General features: G+C 41.1%; 1 protein-coding gene across 1 annotated transcript in view; it reads left to right on the forward strand.

Moving 5' to 3' along the window:
* The first annotated feature begins 10,616 nt into the window (after positions 1 to 10,616).
* Positions 10,617 to 24,539, forward strand: part of LOC109435473 (fatty acid desaturase 2-like protein FADS2B) — a 31,357-nt gene continuing 17,434 nt past the window's right edge. Inside the window, exons 1-4 of the mRNA XM_019713408.2 lie at positions 10,617 to 11,209; positions 19,260 to 19,370; positions 22,776 to 22,973; positions 24,274 to 24,375. Coding sequence (XP_019568967.2) covers positions 10,889 to 11,209; positions 19,260 to 19,370; positions 22,776 to 22,973; positions 24,274 to 24,375 — 732 coding nt within the window. The 5' untranslated portion in view covers positions 10,617 to 10,888. The remainder of the gene's footprint in view (positions 11,210 to 19,259; positions 19,371 to 22,775; positions 22,974 to 24,273; positions 24,376 to 24,539) is intronic.

Below are 24,539 nucleotides of genomic sequence, written 5' to 3' on the forward strand. Positions count from 1 at the left end.
TTGGCCCAGCAGATATTTAGCACCTACTATGTACATGCAAAGCCCCAGGATAGCCATCAAGGACTAAAATCTAAACGGAAAGATCAGCAACCATGGAGGAGAAGCACGAGTCTTGGTGTCAGAAGACTTCTGCTTGTGTTTTCATATTAACAAGGTTTGTGGATTTAGTGAAATGTCTTTCTGAACCTGTTTCTTCATCTATAAAGTGTCACCAACACCTACCTCCAAAAGCCACATGTGGGTGGGGAAGATTAAATGTAGGTGAAAGAGTTTTCTAAATTCCAAAATGCTTAGCTGTGATGATGATGATGAAGAAGACGAGGATGAAGATGATGGAGTGTTTGCTGCAGGCCAAGCACCGTGCTAAATATTTTAAATATATTATTTCAGTTCATCCTCGCCAACGTATCTGTGAATTAGATTCTATTAAAATCTCCATTTTATAGATGAGGCTGAGAGAGGCGACAAATTTTTCCCAAAGTCAGTGAGCCTGTTTAATTTTGAAACTTAGGTCTATCTAGCTCCATAGTGAATACGAAATTACCACGCTATATGACCAAACGAACACCCTTATCTTTGGGAAGTATTCTTATTAAAAGGTCACTGACCTTGGGCTATAGACCCTGTGAGCTGCCTGGGTCTATAATTTATTCCATGTATGACACTGGGGAAATCCCAACCTCATTGCATTTCACCTGTTAAATGAGGAGGTTGAACTCTCGGCTCTCGCTGGTTCATGACCTCTAGGTCACTTGACATTCTATGATCTTTGTTCTAGTTGATATGTCAGACAGAGTTCATTAGGTAATTAACAATCCCAGTCACCTTGGCTATATGCCAAATGAATGGAGCAGACTATAGCTAGCAGACGGGTTAAAGGAGAAATATCTCCAAGAGCTATAGCAGGTAGAGAGGGCTTTTTGGACAAAATGGGCCTGAACCATTCACTATTTTTCTCCATAGACACTATATACAAAGATTTTATTTTTACTTAACCTAATGTGATGGCATGGCCTAGCAAAGGCCAGCAATTACAACCCCTTCGGTAAAAAAGAGGAACCCTGTAAGCCCCAGAAAGAGTCAAGCAGGGAGACAAGTTGGGGACTGCATGCTTACTGCAGACCACCACAGTGTGAGGACAGCATTTTGTCATCAGCTATGAGTCAGCCAAAAGTTGTAGCCAACTGCCCAAGAGTTGTTCAGAGTTGAGTCGTCCATCCTCAATGGGGCTTATGGGAGCCTCCTTCATCCACCCCATCCTTGCCCTTGTGGAAATTATCGTAGAAGGTAGGAATTGCCTACCAGGGGTGATTTTGTCTCCCACTAAACAACTGGCAATATCTGAAGAGACGCTTTGAATGTCATGACTTGTCGGGAGAGGTGGAGGAAGATTCGTACTGACACCTAGCGAGAAGGTAGGAGCCAAGAACGCTAGTAAACATCCTACAAGGCTCAGGACAACTCCACCCACCCCCACTTCCCCTCCAACAAAAATAAATTATCTGGTCCAAAAGGTCAATAATGCTAAAGTTGAGAAACTCTGATATAAGGGAACAGCGATTACAGCAAAAGAAAAGACAGCTAACTCACTAAGGACAGCCACAAATAGAAGCATCTTATTTCTAGTCTCTCTTGCCTCCTCCAGTATCAGAGGTAATGGAGAGTCAAGTACCTTGAGTCACTAGGCCAACTTGCACAAGGTTTTTGGGGTCGTGTAGGAAAAGCTTTAAACTGAGTATGAAGTTGACTTTTTTAATAAATTTTTATTTTAAAATAATTTAAGACTCATGAGTACTAGAAAAACCATGAGTCCTTATTCAAAACATAAGTGTTGCAACATGTTTTGTTAGATGCTTTTTTGATATTGACTTACATTTCAACTATAATCCTATGTATCGCTCCTCATTACACATTCTCTTCACTTCTAGTTTCACTTTTTTAAACCTTTAAAACTCCACTTCCCCAGATTTCTTCTTTTACCACCTCCCTCAAATATACATAAGCCCGTCATAAGAGTCTTTGTGTGTGTGTGTGTTTTTTTGTTTGTTTTAAATCAATGGACCTTAATCTATTCCTATCACTATTCATTTTGCACTTTTTACCAATTATGCACAAAGAAAATCCTTTCAAGTTGACTTGTCCTTTTGACGTATCCTCATCAACTTTGAATACATCCTTACTTCCTGGCACAAAAAGATGTCTCAGGTTCACTTTCCCCGCTCCATCCCTTGAATCAGACACTTAGTTCATGTTAATAAGAAATTGTATTTAGAAGCTAAGATCTTGGAGTGATGTAAAAGTCTCCAAGAACTTGAATGTGTGTCTGTATCCAGAGAAGTCCTCAGGGTCTCAATTTGTCCAGAGAAGATCATAATATCTAATTCATATTAAACCTAATTCTAGGCCTCAAATGTTGGCAAGAATGCCCCAAATCAAGCAGCGTTAATGCTACCCCTTGCACCTATATAAGAACCTCAGGGTGTTCTTGGTACTGAGGGAAATAAAATGATAGAAGATGCCCCAGTTTCATTTGGTGGCAATCACCCTCATTATTGTAGATTGTTCTGCTACACAAAACTATTTTTTAGCAGTTAACATTTATTGGTTCTTCCACTCTTCCATGCTCTGAGCTAAATGCATTTTCTTACCCCTCATAACAACCCCATAAGAAAGGTACATAGTACCCCCACTTCCCACTCACTTGCTGTGTAATGTTGCCACGTAGCAGCCTACCTGTCTGTCCCCTCGTACCTGCCACTAAAGAAAGGAGAGTCTGTGAGACGGATCCTTTCAGGGATTTTACTTCACTTTTGTGCTTACACCTTATGTCTCCCTGTTTGGCCCCAAAGGATGGCTGGTTAGTCAATGACGGGTAAGATTCCCCACGGGGGGAACGACCTAAGCCAGACACAGTCACGTGGGGATCATCTGGAGAACTCACTGGGTTGATAGAGGTGGGCACAGCCCCCACCTTTCCCCGTCTAAGGAGAGCTTCTGCCTTTGTAGCTGCATTCCTTCCCACAACCTGCACAGGAAGAGATTCAATGGTGTGCTCTCCATCTATTCATATGCATAAAGGTTTGTCCCTTGGGGCGGTACATACATCCTGAGACTTAAGGGTCCAGCTGCCTGCAGGCAAGGGTGATTGGTTTGAATCAGTTTCCTAGTATAATGTATGGAATTCACAGATCTTGAGATTAACAAGCTTTACTTCATTTGTTAATCAATCAAATCTATGCGTTGGTTCGGGGCTCAGTCCTTGAGGCTGGAGTCCCTTGGCCCCGCTTGCTCTCTATTCTTGGCTACTGTATTTCTTACCCCTGAGCCGCCCTCCTCGCTTCCCACAACTCTTGTTGCACTGGACGCGACAATGTAACTTAGCACTAGTCACTTGCTGTCTCTGATTATCCATTTTCTCTTATAATGCAAGATGAAATTAGGCAGCTCTTCCAACTCTGACATTTGACTTATCTCTTTCTTTATTATGTATAAAACAAACAAACAAGAGACGGTAATAAAGGAGGTGGGAGGATTCCATCTTATAAATTGGTTCTATTTTTCTGGACTGACCCTATATGAACATTTATTGGCCTAAAATAACTCTGTTACTTGTTCAACATACTGTGATCTTCTCTGGACAAATTGGGACCATGAGGACTTCTCTGGATACAGACACACGTTCAAGTTCTTGGAGACTTTTTCATCACTCCAAGATCTTAGCTTCTAAATACAATTTCTTATTAACATGAACTAAGTATCTGATTCAAGGGAGGGAGCGGGGAAAGTGAACCTGAGACATCTTTTTGTGCCAGGAAGTAAGGATGTATTCAAAGTTGATGGGGATACGTCAAAAAGACAAGTCAACTTGAAAGGATTTTCTTTGGCCATAATTGGTAAAAAGTGCAAAATGAATAGTGATAGGAATAGATTAAGGTCCATTGATTTAAAACAAACAAAAAAAAAAAATCCGAAAAAAACCATGAGTCCTTACTCATAAAGACAGGTAGATAGATAAATGTCCTTCACATGCATGAAAGAGATAAAGCAAATGTGGTAAAATTTTGACAATTGGTGAATCCAGATCGTAGGTATATGAATATTCATTTCCCTATTCTTGCATCTTTAATGTAGATTTCAGATTATAAATATTTGTGTGTGGGGGGCGGCAATAATTGGACCAAGTGACTTAGTTTTTAAATGACTGTGAACTATGGGCTTCAAAAACTCTCTGGTAATAAAAAGTTTCATCTCTCTTTGAAACCAAGAGATGCAATGATCATTGATCAGTAAAATCTCACCCTGATCATCCATGCATCCTTTTTGAAATGTAATTAACTCTTTCACACAGACAGCCTTCACATTCCATTGCATTAGAACGCTAAATTTTGCCGTCCTGAATTCCTATGAAAGGTAAACTGTTTTGATATGATGCTTAGTATGTATTTAGTTAGTAAGTTTCTAATGCTAAGTTCATAGTAGAGGTGCTGAAAATGAGGCGGAAAGTGCTTGAATTCAAAACAACCAATAAATTTACTTTAATACATATTTTCAAAAAACCTGTCAACCTCCTACTCACATACTGTATGAATTACCATAGTGGATTTCTACCTTCGCACAGACATGTCTAGATTTTGCAGAGCAGCTGACTCTGGCCAATTAAATCAACCATATTCGATGTGAAAAACACAGAGCGAGGGAGGGAGGGAGGGAGGGAGGGAGGGAGGGAGGGAGGGAGGGAGGGAGGGAGGGAGGGAGAGACAGAGAGACAGAGAGACAGTGAGAGAGACTCATACACATGCACTTAGGGCAAGTACCATTGAGATCTTGAGAAACACAGGTTACTTTTCTTTACAACTGAAGAGACATGGTGAAAAGATATACTTTATTAATCTCTGAAAGGTCCACAGAAAGGCAGAAAAAAAGGAGAATGAAGAGAGAAGGAGGAAAAGAAAAGGATAGGGAGAGGTGGAGAAGGAAAGGAGCAGGACCCAGACGTCAGTTGTGGGACAGTGTCAGTTTCGATAAACGAGCACATTGTAATAATATTGACCTACACATTTGACCCCATGCATCCACAATGGGTACGTAGGAAGGGTGTATAAACACCTCTAAATGTGGCCTCCATGATCTTGATGCCAAGCGCCATTATGCAAGGTTCACCAAACCCGGGGACCATGGGCCGAGGTCTCATGAAACCACACGGTCAACCTACAGTATCTTCCAAAATTGAGATGAGATGACACTGGATATGACTGAGCAGGAAGCAAAATTTCCATGAAGTTTTAAAACAAAACTGCATTAACCAGTCACTTGAAGCATCACGACCAGGGTATGCATTTATTATCCTTGAATATTGGAGTCTTTAAGAGGAAAATTTCAAGAGGCCTTCTCTGTCTGCACCACTTGTGAGCTATCTGATTTCTGGCACAATATTTAATCTCTCTGAATCGGATTTCCCCAGCCTGAGAAATGGCGCTAATTACAAGCTAATGATAAAGATAACAACAATAATACTATTATGTTATTGTTGTATTAATGATAATAACAACTATTATATCAAGGTCACCGACAAACTGAAACTCAGTCCCATTCCCCTGGTCATTTGCTCGTGTATTTATCCCCTTGTTTAACAAATATTTAGTGAAGACCTAATCCTAGGCCCGTCTTTACAAATATAGTGATGAGCCAAACAGGCAAAATGTCTGCCCTCCTGGACCTTAGGATTTAATTTCCTACTCTGGCCTTTTGCCCTCCTCATCAATTCTTTGATTAAATCAACACAAAGTGTTGGGTGTCCGTCCACGTTTCCTTCTTAGGAACAGGCCTCCATTTCTCTTTTCTCGCCATGAAGTAACGGAGTGGCTGAGACCACAAGAATATATTGAGTCTGCGAGAACCTAAGGCCATGCTACCCCACTAGAATCCTGCCCAGGGCAGGACCAGGGCCAACCAGCTGTGTGCTGGGAGCATCTGTGACTAAAGCAGTCCTTCCTGAATGTCTGCGTTGAGATATTGAGATTCTTCAAAGCCAAAGCACCAGTAGATAATTGGGGGTGTTTCTCCAACGAGCTTTGTTGAAATGATAAAGCAGCACTTCAGAACAGTTGCCCTGGGGAAAATGGGCGTGTAGCTAGTTCATACAGTCACTCCACTCACACAGAGCCAGGGCGTGCCCCAAGCCAAATGAACCTTTCTGGAAAGCTGATGGATGATAGAAATAACTACATTCACAGGCACTTAGATAATGTCACTCCTCAAGGAGCTCAAAGCACTTGATAAACGGATAGGTAGGTGGATGGCGACTAACCATAGTGAGTCAACATTCTGCATGCTTCTGTAGTTAATAAGAATGGTTACATTTTTTCTGTCTGTGACACACTGGATCCAGTTCCCTTGAAGAATTTGGGAAATCTTGCACTCACTGTAAAATCGCAGTTATCATAATAACAGGTTTCTGCTGTAAAACCACACTTCTACTTCCATTATCTCTTATGAGCCTCACAGCCCTTCAAAAAACAGGCAGAATGGGTGCCATTCTACCCAATTTAATGGAGAAGGAAACTGAGGTGCAGAGAGGATAAGTGACTTCGATAAAGATGTTCAGCTTGTAAGAAGGAAAGAGCATAAAAGAGGAAAGACCCGTCCTGCTCACCCTCTGTGCTATTTTCGAAGAAATGCTTCTTTCTCCATTAGTAGAGTTTGAATCCTCAGGACCAAAAGGTGGCCTAGACTGGCATCCAAGCCTGTTAAAGAATTTCTTTTTAAAAGATTTTCATTTTTTCACCTGAAAGAGCAATGCTCTGGTTGTGAGGACATGACTATAGGATTGCATATAAGATGGGCCTTTTGTGCTGGTTTATGACATTGCAGAGCTGGAGAATGGTCACTCACTGATTTAAAAAAAAGACAAGGAGCCTGGAGGAGAGATTCGAAGTGGCAGAAGGTGGCTCAGAGAACCACACCCGTGACAGCTCAGCCTGTTTGCTCAGTCTGTGGTTTGTACTTTGGTACTTTTTCCCACTACTTTAGTTACTGAACTGATACAGGCTTGTCTCTTTTTTCTTGCCCATTTTGCTGCCTTCCCACTTTCTTTATGAAAACAGAATTATTGTAAAGATGTCCTGTGTGGCAATAGCAAGTGCTCCTCAGATATTTGCTCTGGTTGAATAACATGCTGACTTAGAGATAAGAGAATAATACCAGCAGCAAACATTTACAGAGACTTGAATACATGCCAGGTATTATCGTAAGCACTTTATATGAGTTAACACATGTAATCTGCACAAAAGAAAATCTATGAGGTATTCAGTATTATTAGCAGCATCCCTATTTTGGAAAAAAAAAAAAAAAACTCAGGTTAAAGTACTTGTCTAAGTTTATAGAGCTAAACGCAATAGCCCTGGATTTTGAATCCTGAAAGTCCGACTCTCAAAAAGAAACTAAATGCTTGGCGGGGCAGGGAGGGCATTTTGTTAATCTGTTTTGTTTTCAGCAGCAATCCATACAGAGAAAAGGACTTTTTGTTAATCTCTCATCTCCAGGTTATCCAACATGGCAGTTAGAAAATAATAAATTTTCTGTGAATCTTTGATAAATCATATAAAGAGAAGAAGGTCCTTGACAGCAGAATAAACGTCTATAAGCCCCTGATGAGTTTCAGGCTGAGGGGTGGGGCTGCAGGGATTCTGAAGGCCCTGTGTTTGGTCTAACCTGTCTGGCCCAGGGATACTATGTTTGGGGTGAGCGTGTGCAGTAAGCAGACATGGCTATATACATGCATTGCACGTACAGAAAATAGCTAGTAAGCCCCGCCTTGGGTGGAGATTGTAGTATTATAATGAGGAAAGTTCATGTAGAAGACATCAAGTGTCCTCTGGTCCATTTCAATTCATTTTCTAGTAGCTTTTCTTGTCTCTTCCTTCTGGCCTTGAAGGAAAACATCTCAGGCAAGCATCATTAGGAATCAATCAAACAAACTTAGCAAACGTTTAGGTAATCTAGTTCTTAACCCTTCCGTACCAGCTAGGTAGGCTACAATTTCTTTCACATTTATTCACCTCTTCTACCATTTTCTCTTCCACCCACCCCCTGCTCTGTCTCTCTCTTTCTCCCACACAATGGAGTAAAACAAGAAAGGAATCCACGGGAAGTCAGTTCCTCCTGAAAGAAGATAGAACAGAATGCCTACCCTAGAAAGTCCCAGATGTCGGCCCTTTGCTTTTGGGGTGGACAAAAGGTGGAATTAAAAGAGCCTCACCTTCCATAGTCAAACACTTTTGGTCTCTCCTCCTGGGCCTTAATAATGATGGTTGTTTTAATAACAACATTTCTTTAAAAACAAAATGAAGTGAGGCCCAGGGAGCTGAAAGAATAACTAACAGACACAGATGACTACATTCCAAAGCAAAAATAAAACACGGGCAATAACAACCATAACAGCTGCTACATCTATGCCATATGTCCAAGAATTAGTAACCAGGCTAGCTTTTTCCCATATATAATATAATTTATCTCCTTCACAAATTTATGAGTATAGTTTTTATTCATCCCATTTTCTAGAATAAGAACACTGAGGCACAGAGATAGTAAGAAGCTTGTGCAAGAATACTCAGCTTAGATATTTCTGGCTCCCAAGTTTATGTTATTTCCAGGATTGTAAACAGCCTCCTGGCTGCCAAAACAAAACAAGCACAAGTGTTTTAAAGGAATGTAGCTATTTTTATAAATCTATTTGATATCCAAACAGGCACAGACAGGAAACTAACAATTACAGAACCCCCAATACACCACCAAGTGTTTCCAATAACACCAATGGAAGGATGTGAAGGTCTTTAGCTATCTCCCCCAATGCGCGCACACACACACACACACACACACACACACACACACACACACTTCTCACCAGTGTGTCTGTATTATGTGATATAGCAAAATGACATTAGCTCAAGCTTACATAAAGTGCCAGCCAATTTCCCTAGACAAACCCCTTACCTTCCCCCGCAAATTTCCAAACTGCACACTGAAATTCTGGAACGATCTTGAATTTATGTACATAACTTACAAATACCAAATGTATATATGTTGGATTTATTAAACTCCCATACAGAAATTATGGGAACTACTGAGGGTTTTTGTACTATAACACTTGTGTTAATTTAGTGTAATCCTGAGAATTGTGTTTATTTTTTCATTTTACAGACAGAGAAATGAAAGCCCAAAGAAATAAGGTAATTCTACACCTAATAAATGGTAGAACTCAAATGTAATCCCAGATCCATCTAGCTCCAAAATCCATGCTTTTGCTTTCTTTCCTTGGTTTCCTATTTAAAAACAAAAACAAAAAACAACAACAACAACCCTGCTTTTTCTAAATTATGAAAGTAACCTGTATTCATTTCTAGAAAATTTGGGAAAGACCATAAAGAAGAAAGAAGAAAAAAATGTCAATAATGCTGTAATCCAAAGTGAACTAGTGCCAATATTTCAGCATTTTTCCTTCCAATTATATACCATTCAGTAAGCAGAATATTATCGACTAAATTATTTCACTTATTATATTGCAAACATCAGTCCATGCCATTAAAAATTATATAAAAACTTCATTTTAAATATCTGCATAATATTAAATATATACATAATAAATCAGCCCTCTTTATTGTTGAGACAATTAGGCCATTTCTGATTTTTAACAATTATAAATTGTACTGGAATAAAACCCTGAATACATAAATCTTGGGCTGATTTACTTAGGACTGATTTCCAAATATAAGAATGGGCTTTTTCATTATTTTATGTTACTGCTTTTTTTAACATTAAGACCCTCCCCCCTACCATCGCCGTCACCCAGAATCTCTTCTTCTGCCTCATTTTTAACCACTGAGTCAAGTTATTATCATATCTACATAGACCCCAGGTTCAGCAAACAGAGCAAAGAGGTGAGGACTTGGAATCAGAAAATCTGGGTTTACTTCTCACTGACAGAGCGACTGTAGCTCACCATACCTGAGGTCTTCAGCCAGTGTTTTAACACCTGAAAAATGGGACACCAAAAGTATCTCCCTCAAAAGATTAATGTGAGGATGAAATCAGATAAAGCATGTGCCCAAGGTTTTGTAAATCATCACGTGTTCTAGCAAACATCAGGTACCATTACCTTTAGGTGTGTTGACAGATTTAGACAGCTTTCAAAGGGAAATAAAAGAAGAAAACTGGTTTACCATTGAGCTGCCTCTTTGGTAAATCTAAACCTTTCTTTAAAAAAAAAAAAAAAAAAAAAAAGTCTTTTAGAACAGTTTAAAAGTCCTAGGGAGAAATAACAGCTGTCAAAAAGAACATTTCCCAAGTCCACCCAGCATTGATGTCATCCTGGGGATTTTGAAAGCTTCTGCTCATGTGTTAAATTAACAAATCTAATTGTGTCCATTCATGGCATGTCAGAGAGCGTGCGAACCCAATCTACCTGGCTGCAGAGAGGAGTTTTGAGACGAGAGCTTAGCCCCTCCTCCCTGGGGGTGGGCAGCAACATCCTGCCACCCTACGATTGGCCCCAGCTCTTTGCTGAGGAACATTTAACGATGGAGGATGCTGCTAGGAGACCAGCCAGCAGGGAGAGGAGACCTGAAGAGAGAAAAGTGGTCTCCCGTCCCAGGAAAAGAGGTGGTCCAGCCTACATCAGGGCAGAAAAAATTCAGGACAGACAGAAGCGAGAGGATGGGGATATGCTCACTCTCAAGTTTGGGAAGAGATAACTAGGCTTCAAAAAGTGTTCTGTGCAGGCACCATACTCCCATGCAATAAAAGAGGAGGAAAGGGTTAGTTTGTGGTCCCACCACAGGTGAGTATTAGAAGTTTCAGGAGTCCACCCAGAAATCTCAAGAGTTCAGTGACGATGACGTTTGAAGAAAAGCAAGCCGGCAATGGGAGCCAGGTAGGAAAGAGTGAGCCGTACCTGGGGGAGAAGCACCAGGCAAGCGGGAAACCAGTAGCGAATGGGAAAGCCCAGGTCTCCGTAAAGCAGGAGGCAAATGGGAAGTGTGACGTGCCCAGGAAAAGCCTCAACGTGTACAGCTGGCAAGAGATCCAGAGACACAATCAGGAGGCCGACCTATGGCTGGTGATCAATCGCAAGGTCTACGATGTTACTGGCTGGGTCGACAGGCATCCAGGTGGACGCCGGGTCCTCAGCCACTACGCGGGAGAAGACGCCACGGTAAGGACAAAGCTCTGCCTTCTTTCTGTTTCAGCTACAGGGTGGCTGGGACCTTGGCTCTCTTCCCAAAAGTACGTGTTCAAGCTCCACAATCGCTCACCTCCTCCCAAACCAATTATTCAGGATTCTTATCCAGCAAGCATTTGGAAGCAATGTAAGCCTCAGGGCCTAGCTATTATCTGGACCAGGTTTGGGATGAGCTCAGATGTTGATGTTGGAAACTGTGTGTATTCTGACATTGGTTTTGTTCTTGGTGTTCTGTTTTGAAATGGAGTCACTGTTTTGTAAGGAGAAAGTTACAAATAGGTGAGTAAAATCTAGGGGGGAAAGCACCGAAGTATAAGTTCTTCAGACTCTTATAATTGGTGTGTCTTAAAGAAAGCCAGTGATTCATCTGTTAGGCATCAAAATGTTAATAACGATGATGAACACCTACAATTACATAGGCTTTTGGGCTTTGCAGAGCTCTTTTGCATCATATAGCTCATTCCATGTGATACAGGTGGTACAACCCACTTTTATGGAAGAAGAAATTAAAATCAGAGATATTAACTCATTGGCCCAAGGTCACCCAGCAGCAGACCTCAGATTCAAAACCTTTATCTTTCTTAACTTTCAGTCTTTCCACATTTTTTTTTCATTTTTTCTCATCACCCTCCCCCACCAAAATGGCTAAGGCAAAAAAAAAAACACCTATAGCATTTATTGCATCCCTACCTTAGACACATTCAAATACATTTCCTCACTTAAACCGCCCATGAGGAAGGTGGATATTTTCCCCATATTACAAATGAGAAAATTAATGTTCAAAGAGGCAAATAATCCACACAGCCAGCAAGTAATCGTGCCAAATTTTGAAATCAGGTAAGTTTTTTACCATAAAGCCCTTTATGCTGAGTACTTACAAGTAAAATGTCCATTTAACATTTGATAGGGAGTCCTCTCAAATCCTTAAATGCATTTGGGAAGCCCTTTTAAAATAGTCCATAAGGAAATTTGTTTTATCCCAATTAGGAATTTTATTCTCCACATTATGCAGATGAAGAAACGGAGACTAGGAAGACTCAATGACTAACTCAAGATCAGAAATTAATGTATGACTGAGCAGAAATTTAAACCCAGGCTTTTTTTTCTTTTCTTTATTGCCCTTGTTTTTAGTTTAGTATGTAAAGTCTCCAACTGGTTTCAAAGTATAGGATTGAAAACATTGTTTCACTAAGAGCCACGCTGTAAATGATGCTAATAATAGCAAACTACACAAGCTCCTGGTAAATTTGCAAAGTAAGCAAGGTTTTGTCTTTGAATGCTATGGACATCTCCCCCGCACAGTCCGAATTTCTCATCTCCCTTCCGTAACCAGGTTCTTCTTTTTCTACCATCTCACTGTCTTGATCCTGCAGTCAGATGATGGCCTTTCTGAAAGACCCTATTACATCCCCACTGCTTGTGTCAGATCTGATACTTTTCATGAACAAAGTTCAACCTTTTCTTGGGATGAGAATGCACTTGTAGCACAGGGTGAGAGTATCCGGTGTGTCCGGAAGATAGGCGCTGTGTAGGAATCTAGAGAGCTGAGGGTAGAAGAATCAAGATGGAAAGCATGCGTGCAAGAATAACACGAGAAAGAGTAACAAAAATACAATGAAAGAAAACACTACAGATCCCTATCTAGCCCATCCTCCCATTCCCACAACTCAGAGAAAATATGGATGATGCTCTTGTATCACAAGTCATAGAATTAGCTCACAGGATGTGCTGGCAAAGATGTGGGTCTCGGCCACCTTGAAAATCACAGAGAGACTCACTCTGCTTGACGCCGCTCGGGTAATAAAGCTGTCATTTGCTGATCACTTTTACCTCCCAGAAGTTAGGGAAAGACCATGATTCGGCATCCAATTCTAGCCAATGAGGAGGAATTGATTAATAAACTAGAAACCATCAGAAGCCTAGAGGAAAACATCATGCCTTCTTAGGATTTATGTCCTGAGAGTGAAAATCCTGGGCATGGTCAACCATGTACCTTTGACTTCGGGAAGGTAAATCCAAAACTGTTTAGAGAAAAGATTCTCCAAAGGAAGACGGCTCAAGAAGACTGGAAAGTAGCAGGAGAATTCTGACAACCACCATACTCCATGGCTACTCAAAGTCTGGGCAACCTGGGCTTTGGGACCACGCACGTGAACCTGGGAAAGTTACTGGACTTATCTGAGCCTCAGTGTCATGACCTGTAAAAGGAGAATGACACACTCATCTCACTGGTTTATGGTAAATGGGACTGATGCTTGTAAAGTGTTTAGTACAATGCCAGACACTTTAACCACCACTTACTAGGCGTGTCCTGAGGAGGTTGCTGGAGATCTTGGAGCCTGGCTCCCTGGTCTAGAAAGTGAGGATAACAATCCCTTCACAAATGGCCATGCTTGTGTTTTATCACTTAATTCTTCTGAGAGGGGTTATAATTTTCTCCAAAGAACTTTACCCAGAAAAATAAGTCTATAAAAGAGAATTGGCACCTCAGCTCTTATTATTACACACATGAGTTACCTGATTGTTCTCAAACTATATGATTTAAAACTAATGGAACAACGCTAATAACTAGAATCCAGGCCCAGTTCTTCTCACCTGGAACAGCTCATCGGGGAAAAGCCAGAGATAACCTATAAGTCCAGGAAGACTTGTTTATATACATTACAATATATCCATAGGATGTATTATTTTGTAATCATTAAAATGAGGATTACAGAGCATCTCATGACAGGAAATATACACGAATAAATAGATAGCCACAAGTTTTAAGGCAGCGGTATGTTCCAGACTCAACAAGAGAAGTAAGTGCAGTCTCGTGATGCGTGAGCATGAGCTACATGTTCAGAACAAAGAGAGTAGGTGTATCATCCTGCATGCTGGTCAGCCCACTCTATCTCTGGACACCACTGTCCAAGGGGGACACTGAGAAACTCAAGTTCTTTCCCACCAGAGTCAAAGGCCAGCATGACAGGGAAGGGATGACAAAAAATTAGAGGAAACAGAGCAAAGTCCATTTCAACTATTTGGAGGACTACAGTGTGGAGGAGGGTAGATTTGTGTGTGGCACCAAAGGAGAGCACCCCAAATGCCTTAGGACGCATAGAGCCAAGAGAGACAGACTGAAGCACGGGGAAGGAAAATGTGCACAGAGGAGTACAGGAGTAAGTGACCAGCCAGAGTGGGCAGCCCACGTTTCCTTTGTCTTAGCACAATATTGGCAAATAGCATGTGCTCAGTTAATTTCAGTGACTGTCAGGGAATGAGGACAAGAAGAGGAAAAAGAGGAGAAGGTGAATGGAAGGGAGAGTTAGGGGAAGAGAAAAGAGAAGGAGGAGAGGGAGAAAGGGTCTTGAGTGCTGAGCTAAGGAGTCTGCGTTTTACCCTCACCGTGTGTCTTCTTCTCCTTCAGCTATGCATGACGGCGCTTCTCTAATGCAGCATCCCTCCCAACCCACAACCGGGCGACAAAATCAACTGGGGTTTATAAGGAAAGCACCGTGTTTCCCCGAAAATAAGACCCAGCCAGACCATCAGCTCTAATGCGTCTTTTGGAGCAAGAATTAATATAAGACCCGGTCTTATTTTAATATAATACCAGATATAATATAATATAATTAATATAATATAATATAATATAATATAATATAATATAATATAATATAATATAATATAATATAATATAATATAATATAATATAATATAATATATATAATACCGGGTCTTACATTAATTTTTTCTCCAAAAGACGCATTAGAGCTGATGGTCCAGCTAGATCTTATTTTGGGGGAAACACAGTAGTAATCGGTAAGAATTGCATCTTTTCTGGGTTGCCAAATGTTATAAATAATCCAATTCTCATTTAAACAATGGTTCAAGTTGGAAAACGGATAAAGGAGTAGAGAGAGAGGGGTGAGCAGCAACGAAACTGCCCAAAGAGGTGGGAAGCAGTATCTGTGGTTGAGTTTTGACTATTCTGGTGAGCTTTTCGGAGGTGAGTCAATTAAGGTTCCAGTTGTCTTGTTTTGTGACTAATACATATATTCACCATTTGTCTTTTATTTTCTGAATTTTGGGAATTTCAACCCACCTCAGATGAACTAAATAATGATAATATAAAAATGCAGTCATTTATTGATGATTGATACTAACGCCTAAGCTTGTAGCCACTAGGTTAGATCCTCAATAAGATTTTAGAATAAATAAATGAAGGAATTAATGAGCCCATGGGGCAGACTGGGGAGTATTATTATTCACACTTAGGAAAAAGACCTAGGCTTGAGAAATTGGGTCATTTCCCCCCTATAAATGGCCTATTCCTGTTACCCTACACTGTGCTTTAGTGTGAACGAGGAAGGCCCAGTCTTTGGGAGGCTGCAGCAGATTTGACAGACAGAGTGCCTGCTGGGTTTCAGTCCATCCACGTGCCCTGGGCTCGGTGCCTTCCTGCTGGGCACAACCTAGATATAGCACTTAAGGGTAAAGGCAGGACTTTGTCTCGGGCCTCCTGACTTTGCATACTTTTCACCTCCCCCAGGGATCACACAGATTCTACAGTGAAGCACATCTCTTCATCCCCCAGTAAATAACAGCAAAAGAATAGGAGGATTGCCAAGCTATTTGTGAAAGCACAGTCACAATCCCATCTTTCCTAGGTTGGTACTGTTTTGGAAATAATCAGTTTTGAGATAAGCTCTGACATACATTTATGACTAGGTTAAAGAGTAGAGATGCTGCTTGGAAAGGAAATCAGAAAGGCTAGCAGATGAAAATGAGAAATGCGACAGCAGCAAAAAAGGTCAGAAAATGAGGGATGCTGAGGGTATCTCTTCAGACCTGTATCCTCTGAGCTCAGCAGTTTGATCCTCTCAACATTCTCCTTGTTAGAAAAACCCTATATTCACCTGTGCATTCACCTGCTCCCTTATTCCTTAGGCATCCATTGATCACATGCCATATTCCAGGCATAGCGCTCGATGGTATATATAATTTAATCAACAGGATATGGTCCCAGTCTTCAAAAAACTCAAAGACCACTAGAGAAGGGATAAATACACAGATTTTTTATAACATCATTTGAAAAGTTCTAGGCACAAAGTATCATGGGAGCCCAGAGGAGATCATAAATAATGTTCCTGCATGAGTTAGGGGAGGCTCGTATTTCCTCTGGATCGTGAAGGGTGCAGAGGAGCTTTTGTGTAGAGAAAATGGAAGCAAGCAATCAAGGCAAAGGAAACAATATGTGCTAAGCCTCAGAACCATAGAGGAGCATGGAATGCTTATTGAATGGGGAGAGATCCAGTGGGCAATATGGGGAATGAAGGGTAGGGTGAAACATAAGCCTAGAGAGGAAGGTGGGAGCCAGAGGCAAAGTGAGTCAAGTGACTAAAACCTAAGGTGGGAGACACCGTTACTATCTGTTCAGCGGATACAAACTGATTTTAGCACCATCCCCCAAACAATCTGGTGTTGCTCCTCTCTTGGGATGCTTTTCAAAAAAAGAATTATGCATGTCTAGGTTGGAATGGACTTTAGAGCTTCATGGCTTTAAAGTCACAGAGCCCTGAGTTCAAATCCTGACTTCACTATTCACTGTGGCATTTTGGCCAAGATGCTTCTCCCCTCTGAGGGTTGGTGTCTTTATCTTCACCACGGCAGTGATGGAACCTCACAGAACTAAGATGAGGATTATGAATTGGCCCATAGAGTGCCTTGTACATAGGATACACTCAATCACTGTTGGTCACATCACTTCTCCCCTTCACGTTATCCCTTCTCCTTCCTTCAGCAGGAACATACTTGCCCAAGAATGTTGATGACAGAACCCGTTTTTGCAGGTCTTTCAAGAAGAGGATTTCACAACTTATTCCATATTCAGTCTCTGTTAGGAAATTCTTCTCAATCAAATATTCTAAGACTACCCAAGCTTCTTTGCCAGACTGCCCATCAGTACAATGAACAGAGCTCCGCAGAGCAGGGCAATGCCTACTATTCTAGAAGACTTTGTAGGTCTTCAGTACCTGTTATCACAGTATTCATCTGTGCACTTGGTTGGGGCTCAGAAGAAACAATGAAGCCAGGAGAATGTTATTGTCAGCACTGTTCTAGGACTCTGGATGACTGCTCAGTGGAAGACGAAATTGCAATAGCTTACCTCCCCTTTACACTCTGATCTTAATCTGTCAGAACGTTTTTCATCCTCATCTGCTCCTAAACAACAAGCAGAACATGATTTCTCAGTGTGGATCACCCTGAAATACTTTAATCACCTTCTTATTCACTGAATGACTCTCTACCTGGTTAGAGGAACTAAGGTTTAGAATCATTGAATATGACAGTTAAAAAACACTTTTAAAATCATATACTTTAGCATTTTCCAAGAGGGTCAGAGGAGGTGTGCAGAGCAGACTGTTCTAGCAGATACAAAGCCTTTTTACATCATTGAATCTAGGAAAGTAAGTCTAAAAAGTTGATATTTCATCCTTCCAATTAACCTTATTCATTACACAAGCACCTTCTTACAAGTACACTCATATGTACTTCTTAGATATAGCTAAAGTTGTTTTATGATTTAAAGATGGAGAATTCATTATCTTCACTAAAATAATTCAGAGCTCACACCACATTAGGCATTAGAATATAGGCATAAAAAAAAATCTCTGAATTGCTGTCTTGAAGAGAAGGTAGGTACTGTGTTTCCCCAAAATAAGGCTTAACCGGAAAATAAGCCCTAGCATGATTTCTCAGGATGACATCCCCTGAACATAAGCCCTAATGTGTCTTTGGGAGCAAAAATTAATATAAGACCCGGTCTTATTTTTGGGGAAACACGGTAGTAAGTTCTTATCACTAGAAGTATACATCTAAGAAAGGTAACTAACATGTATTGAGAGTTTACTACACGCCAGTCAGATTCTGATTAATGCACTTTGTCCTTATAATATCTTTTTGCATTGAGCAGCTATTATCATGACCCCCACATCAGAGAAGAGAAAAGAGGAGCAATGAACAGGTCAAAAGACTTGTCCACAATCATAAAACTAATAAGTGGTAAAACCAGAATGTAGACATATGAAGGCTGCTTCAGGGTCCATTTTCTTAATCCGTGCTATGCAACGCCAGCGCTGCACAGTAATGTGTATTGTTCCCATGCATTCAAGTTACAACCCTGGTTATAGTCCTTCATTTTAATCACTCCCCTTCCCAAAGCCATCATAACAGGAAGTCCAGTATCTTCCTCTTGGAGAATTTCCCTTAAAAAACTTTTAAATCCCTGACCCAGAAGAGACTCTTACTTCCACATATAAGCAGGACAGAGGAACCACTGCTGCGTCTCTTAACCACTTGGAGTTGTTACTATAGTGGGACCTGAGATGGAAAAATACAGTTGGTCGACTCAGTTCCATGCCTGGCTGTCACAAGCCCTGCAGAGACTGCCCTAGTGTTTCTTAGGAAGAGTGATGAGATGCCTTCAGCTTTAGCCAAGAGGGTGATACTTCAGACAATCCCACACTCTCTTACACATTGGTGTTAAGCAACCATCAACTTTAACCTGTCTTTCGTTGGAAATAACTTAATTCCAGGGCTTCATTCCCCTGGTCCTTGGCTAAGGACCAAGAGGCAGACTTTGCTGGGAGATGGGATTTGCATAGCCAGTTTGGGTTGCTGCAACTTCTACACCAAGCCTAATGCTGGACTTTAAAGCTGTGTCATGGCCCATAAACTCAAACCAACCCTCTCTTCTGGTGCTCGATAAAATAAATAGCAGTCTCTTCCAGTGCTTGGGGATAACCTAGCTGCACTGCACTGGAAGCAGGGCATTTGGTAGGCAGATCCCAGCTTTCATGAAGGATTTCTGGGGGTCATTTTGCTCAATCAACTTGAAACATCAACCTGGAGTTAGAAGCAGATGCTCCATAACAGAGTGTGCGCTGGTTCCCAAGATGGGCACAAGATGCAAGAAAGGGGACTAATCTGTCATAAGCATGTCTCTTCTAAACCTCTAACGTTTCTCTCTGATTTACAGGATGTCTTCAGAGCCATGCACCTGGAGCTTGACATTGTTCAACTGTACCTTAAGCCACTGCTCATCGGAGAGCTTGCCCCGGAAGAGCCCAGCCAGGAGAGAAACAAAAACGTGAGTGAGGTCCCAGGACTCAAGAATATGTGCAGGGGGCTGGCCCGGTGGCTCAGGTGGTTGGAGTGCCGTGCTCCTACTCCTAATGCCGAGGTCGCTGGTTGAAACAGAGTGTGGGGGAGGCAGAAGAAGGGGAAAGAAAAAAAAAAAAAAAGAATATGTGCAGGGATGGGGCTAAGGTATATTTTAGGTCCAACTTACCACATTTCCTTTGGTAAGCCAGCCATCATGCCTGGGTGGGCCTGTAATAGCATGAAAGAGTGCATGCCACCTATTTTAAAACAATGTCATCTTCCCACTCAGAAGTCTGAAGTCTAAGTGAAACAAAGGACTGGAATTTTTGGTCTCCTGCCAAAGAATAATCCCATGTCTGCAAACACCTACTTCATGCCAGGCAACTCACACATATAATTTTTTTTTCAGTGATTGCTTGTAATTATTTGTTTAATGTCTATGTTCCCCCCACTAAACTAAGTTCCATGAGAGCAGAGAATATGTCTATTTTGCTTATCTCTGTGTCCTCACGACTCATTTCCACAGGATCAGACGTGTAGTAGGAACTCCATAAATAGCTGTTGGATGAAAGATGTGACTATATCCTAACTACAGCCCTTTTTACACTTGGGGAAATTATAGTCCAGGGACAATAAATTAGTTTCTGAAAGTCCCACAGCTGGTGTGTTGAAGCACTGGGACTCCCAGTCACTTCTTTCTGGCCCCAGTTCCTTAGGTATTCCCAAGGAAAGGCATTATTCTTTCTTTCTCTAGTACTTTGGCTACCTGAAATACTGTCTTCCAAAGCACAGGGTCTCTATAAGACTAAAAACACACTAAGATGGTTTTACATAGAGCTTAAAGGAATTTTAATATTGAGCATTTCCATTTTTTTGCAATTTACTTTTTTTAAAAAGCTTACATTTAATTCTTTTTTTACAGCAATAAAAACGTATTTACTGGCTTGTTAGTTTTTCTTATTATATTAGTTTCAGGGGTACAAAACAACATAATGATTGGACATTTACTCCCCTCACAAAGTGAGAACCCCCCCCAATTCTACTACCCCTCTGACATCAAATATAGCTGTTACAATTCCATTGACTATATTCCCTATGTTGTACTTTACATCCCGTGACTATGTATTTATTTGTTTATTTATTTTTAAATTCTAGTTGACATTCATATGGGGAATATAATCAATAATGTTGTAAAGATCATGTAGGGTGCCAGATGGCTACTGGACTTATCACGGGGGGTCACTTCATAGATTGTGTAGATGCCTGACCACTGCACTGCACACCTGAAGCTGAAGTAGAATAATATGGAATGCAAATTCACTTGAAATAATTTGTACAAAGTGCTGGTCCATCTACACTGTGAGGCAGATAGGAGAGGATGATGTTTCCCCACTAAGAAACGAGGAAGCAAACTCACAGAGGGAATCCGAAGATACAGAACTGGTTATGTGCAGACCTGACACAGACACCTACGTTCACCCCTTAGGTCCACCTGCACCCCTCAAGGCTGTGTCAGGAAGTGTGGCTCTGTGTTCAGAGGCGTGGGCCCTGGGGGTGGACAGCTTAGACTCACAATAGCCCCGCCTCACATTGCATGGGTTTAGGACAGTTACCAAACCTCTCTGAAGGTCACTTTCTCGCTCTATAAAATAGCAACAAGAGTACCAATGTCGCAAGCGGTACTGGGAGATTACTGACAGAGTTCGAGGCATTTACAGTGCTCAGAACAGTGTCTGGAGCACAGTAAGTTCCAAATACATTTTAGATGCTATGATGATCGTGAACTCAGTGGTGGCACTAGTCGCTGACAACCCTCCAGATATGTCCACTTCGTTTAGAGAAGGAGGCTCCAGGTGGGAAAACGAAGATGATGCAAAGCTTAATTGCTTTTCCTAAAAATATTTTCTAAGGAAAAGAAAACCCCACTAAGGCTAAGATCTATAAGCTAATCATTCGATGTTTAATGGTCTACCATAAATTTTCTTTAGTTTTATATACCTATGTATATACATACATATCTCCACATAGATACACTAAAGAAAATTTATGGTAATTACCTCCAGAGACCAACACAAAACAACTATTCATTGTTTTTAGACAATGAATAATTATCTTATATTTAACCAGATAGATGTACTTAGATAATTAGTGTTTGGGCACAAAACTAGGTGTCAGGAAAAATAGGTTTAAGTCCAGCCTCTGTCACTGAATTGCTGATAATTTCAGTCACTCTTCTGGGCTTTGGTGACCCCTTCTCTGTACAATAAATGGGTTGGAAAACATGACACTCTAGAGGCACTCTAGAGATGACCTAGTAAAATTATCTATGGCCTCCAGAATTCCAGGGTTGATGAGGACTTGATAAATGAGTCCGTCCAGACTTTTCCCAGGCAGTGAATCCTTTCAAAGTGGCATCAGTGGATTTTTAAATGGAATTTTTGGCTTCTAGAATTATGTTTATATCTTTTCTTTATTTCAAATTTCTCTCCTTACATCTGAACAATCCTGATCTCTTTCTCGTACTATGGTCACTTTCTCAACTGTGCAGGTTTCAAACACATTATAGTCATTAAGCTAAGAGGTAGTTCTTCCCAGCCCTTGCATGAACTCTCCAGTGTGATGTGGCAAGCTTATAAAGCAATGCTGGCATCGTACACACACATACACATGCATGTGTGCACAGAACCAGGACGCCTCCCACCAGCAGACACGCTAATGCGACCAGGGACCCTGTCTTGTTTCTGGGGATCCACTGAGCAGCTCACAGGAACTACATTCACGGAGCCAATCTAAGTAACCTATATTTGTCTATGTTCATTGTCTTCTATGAACGAACCCTTTACACATATAAACAACTGTAGAAATCAGTTTATAAACTGTACCAATAACTATAGTAACACAGGTCCACATAGACAGCAAAGTTCCCCAAAGCATAACCAAAGATCAATCAGCACCGGAAATAACACTGATGGTTTAGAAGGCAACTGTTAGGCTTCCATATCCCTTTACTGATCACCACCACACACACACACACACACACACACACACACACACACACACAGTCACACACACACACTCACACACACACACAGTCACACACACACTCTCACACACACACTAATTGTGAGTTCCATAACAGTTTGAGGACAGTTTACAAATCATTACCCATCTTTCTCTTCTCTAGAGAAAAAATAAATTATATTTTTCAAAGGTTTTGTTTGTTCATTGTTTTTTGTTGTTAATGCTGCCCAATTAAATTTATTAATCTAATAAGTTTCTATTCATAAAATTAAGGTACTAGTAAGGTAATAAAACAGACTGTTAATTATGCTCATTTGCGTTCCCTTTCTCCTGAAGGAGCTAATGTCTTCCTTGAATGTTTATTTCCCAGTCCCAGTTGGTGGAAGACTTCCAAGAATTGCGGAGGACGTTAGAGACAATGAACATGTTCAGCGCCAGCTTGGTGTTCTTTTCTCTTCACTTCATCCAGATTTTGATTTTGGAAGCCCTGGCTTGGCTAATGCTGTGGTATTTTGGCAATGGTTGGCCAATTACAATATGCATTTCCTTTCTTCTCACAATTTCTCAGGTAAGCAGGTATCCTAAGCTCAAGCAGGGGCTTCAGGGAGAGGCTCAGAATTTTTTCTTCTCTCTTTTGATTGGTGTCAGCAGCTGCCTGACACCTCCTGGCAAACTACTCATGTGTTGGACACCAGTAGGTTATCAGACTGTGCTGGGCCTCAGTTCTCTTGTCTGTAAAATGGGGATAACAATGTTTTGTGGAAACATTCTGAAGAGGACTGAACAAGTTAATGTGTAAAACACCTAGTACAGTGACTGGTGTAATGTAAGTATTTAACTCAGGACAGTTGCTGCTCTTTGCCCAATTTATCCACACAAGTTCAATAACTGAAGTTCCGTTCTTGGCCCCTCTCTTTGTCTCTCATTCATTAACCAAACAAAATTTATCAATGCATCAGACCATGGATCCTTCAAGAGCAGAGACTACATCTTATGACATGAGAATCAGAATGTACGGATTCTGCTGTATATGACAACCAGCACGTGACACATAGCAGGGCATTTGATAAATCTTCATTGAATAAAGTGTGATGCTCTGAACATAGCGATCTATGAGCACACTTTGTTGTGGGCACATGGGGAAATGCACCTGGCCCCTGTCATCCAGTGAGGGAGATTGTCATTCAGATATCTAAACATATTACAAGACACGATGGCACTGATGCCACAGAGAGGAATGGCATGTGCTGTTGGACCAGGAAGAGGCATTTAATTCTAATGAAACAGCTATGGAAGGTTTCGTGGAGAATTAACGTCAATGTCAATGCCAGAACTGTTTTAAGTTAACTTTTTTGTTGCAAAGCCAGTTTGCACTATCCTTTGAAAAGTGACTTTGGAGGCAAGAAAGGAAGCATACACGTGTTTGGTTCTTAGCATAAGCCAGGCCCTTCGCGTACACTGAAGTTACACAACAGCCCTATGAGTAAAGTGTTACTATCCCTGCTTAGCAGGTGAAGAACTGAGGTTCAGAGCTCCTGAGAACTTGTCAAGAGTCGTGTAGCTAAAAAGTGAAGCACAGTTTAGAACCCAAATCTTCCTGACTCCAAAGGCCATGCTCTTTCCACTCCACTTTGGAAGATTTTGACAGCAGCAACGACAGTGTTCTAGGCTAAGAGAACCACCTGCACAAAGAAACAGAGGTGGGAGAGAATGCGACATGCGTGGGAGATAGAAAGGAAACTTGACTTGAGGTCAGACCAGACCTCCCACTGTTCTTCTCAAATGGGCTCCTGAATCAACTAGCGGGCATGTTTATTAATTTCCTCTTGCCTTCCCAACTTCTCTAAGAACAACGTCATCTCTTCTAGGCTCAGAGTTCATTTTTACAGCATGACATAGGACATCTTTCCATATTTAAGAAGTCCAAGTGGAACCACCTGATGCACAAATTTGTGATGTGTCATCTCAAGGTACAGGATGCTCAAGGTGGAGGGTGGGATTCTCAAAGGTCATTTCCTAAAGGCAGTGGTTTCCAAGTTTGTGTGTGCGCTCAAATCAGTAAAAAACGTTTGTGCACAACCCACAAATAAATGTAGATATACTAATAATGTAGGTACTATATATACGTTAATGT

Source organism: Rhinolophus sinicus, linkage group LG06 (assembly GCF_036562045.2).
Source record: "Rhinolophus sinicus isolate RSC01 linkage group LG06, ASM3656204v1, whole genome shotgun sequence".
In the NCBI taxonomy this organism is placed as follows: domain Eukaryota; kingdom Metazoa; phylum Chordata; class Mammalia; order Chiroptera; family Rhinolophidae; genus Rhinolophus; species Rhinolophus sinicus.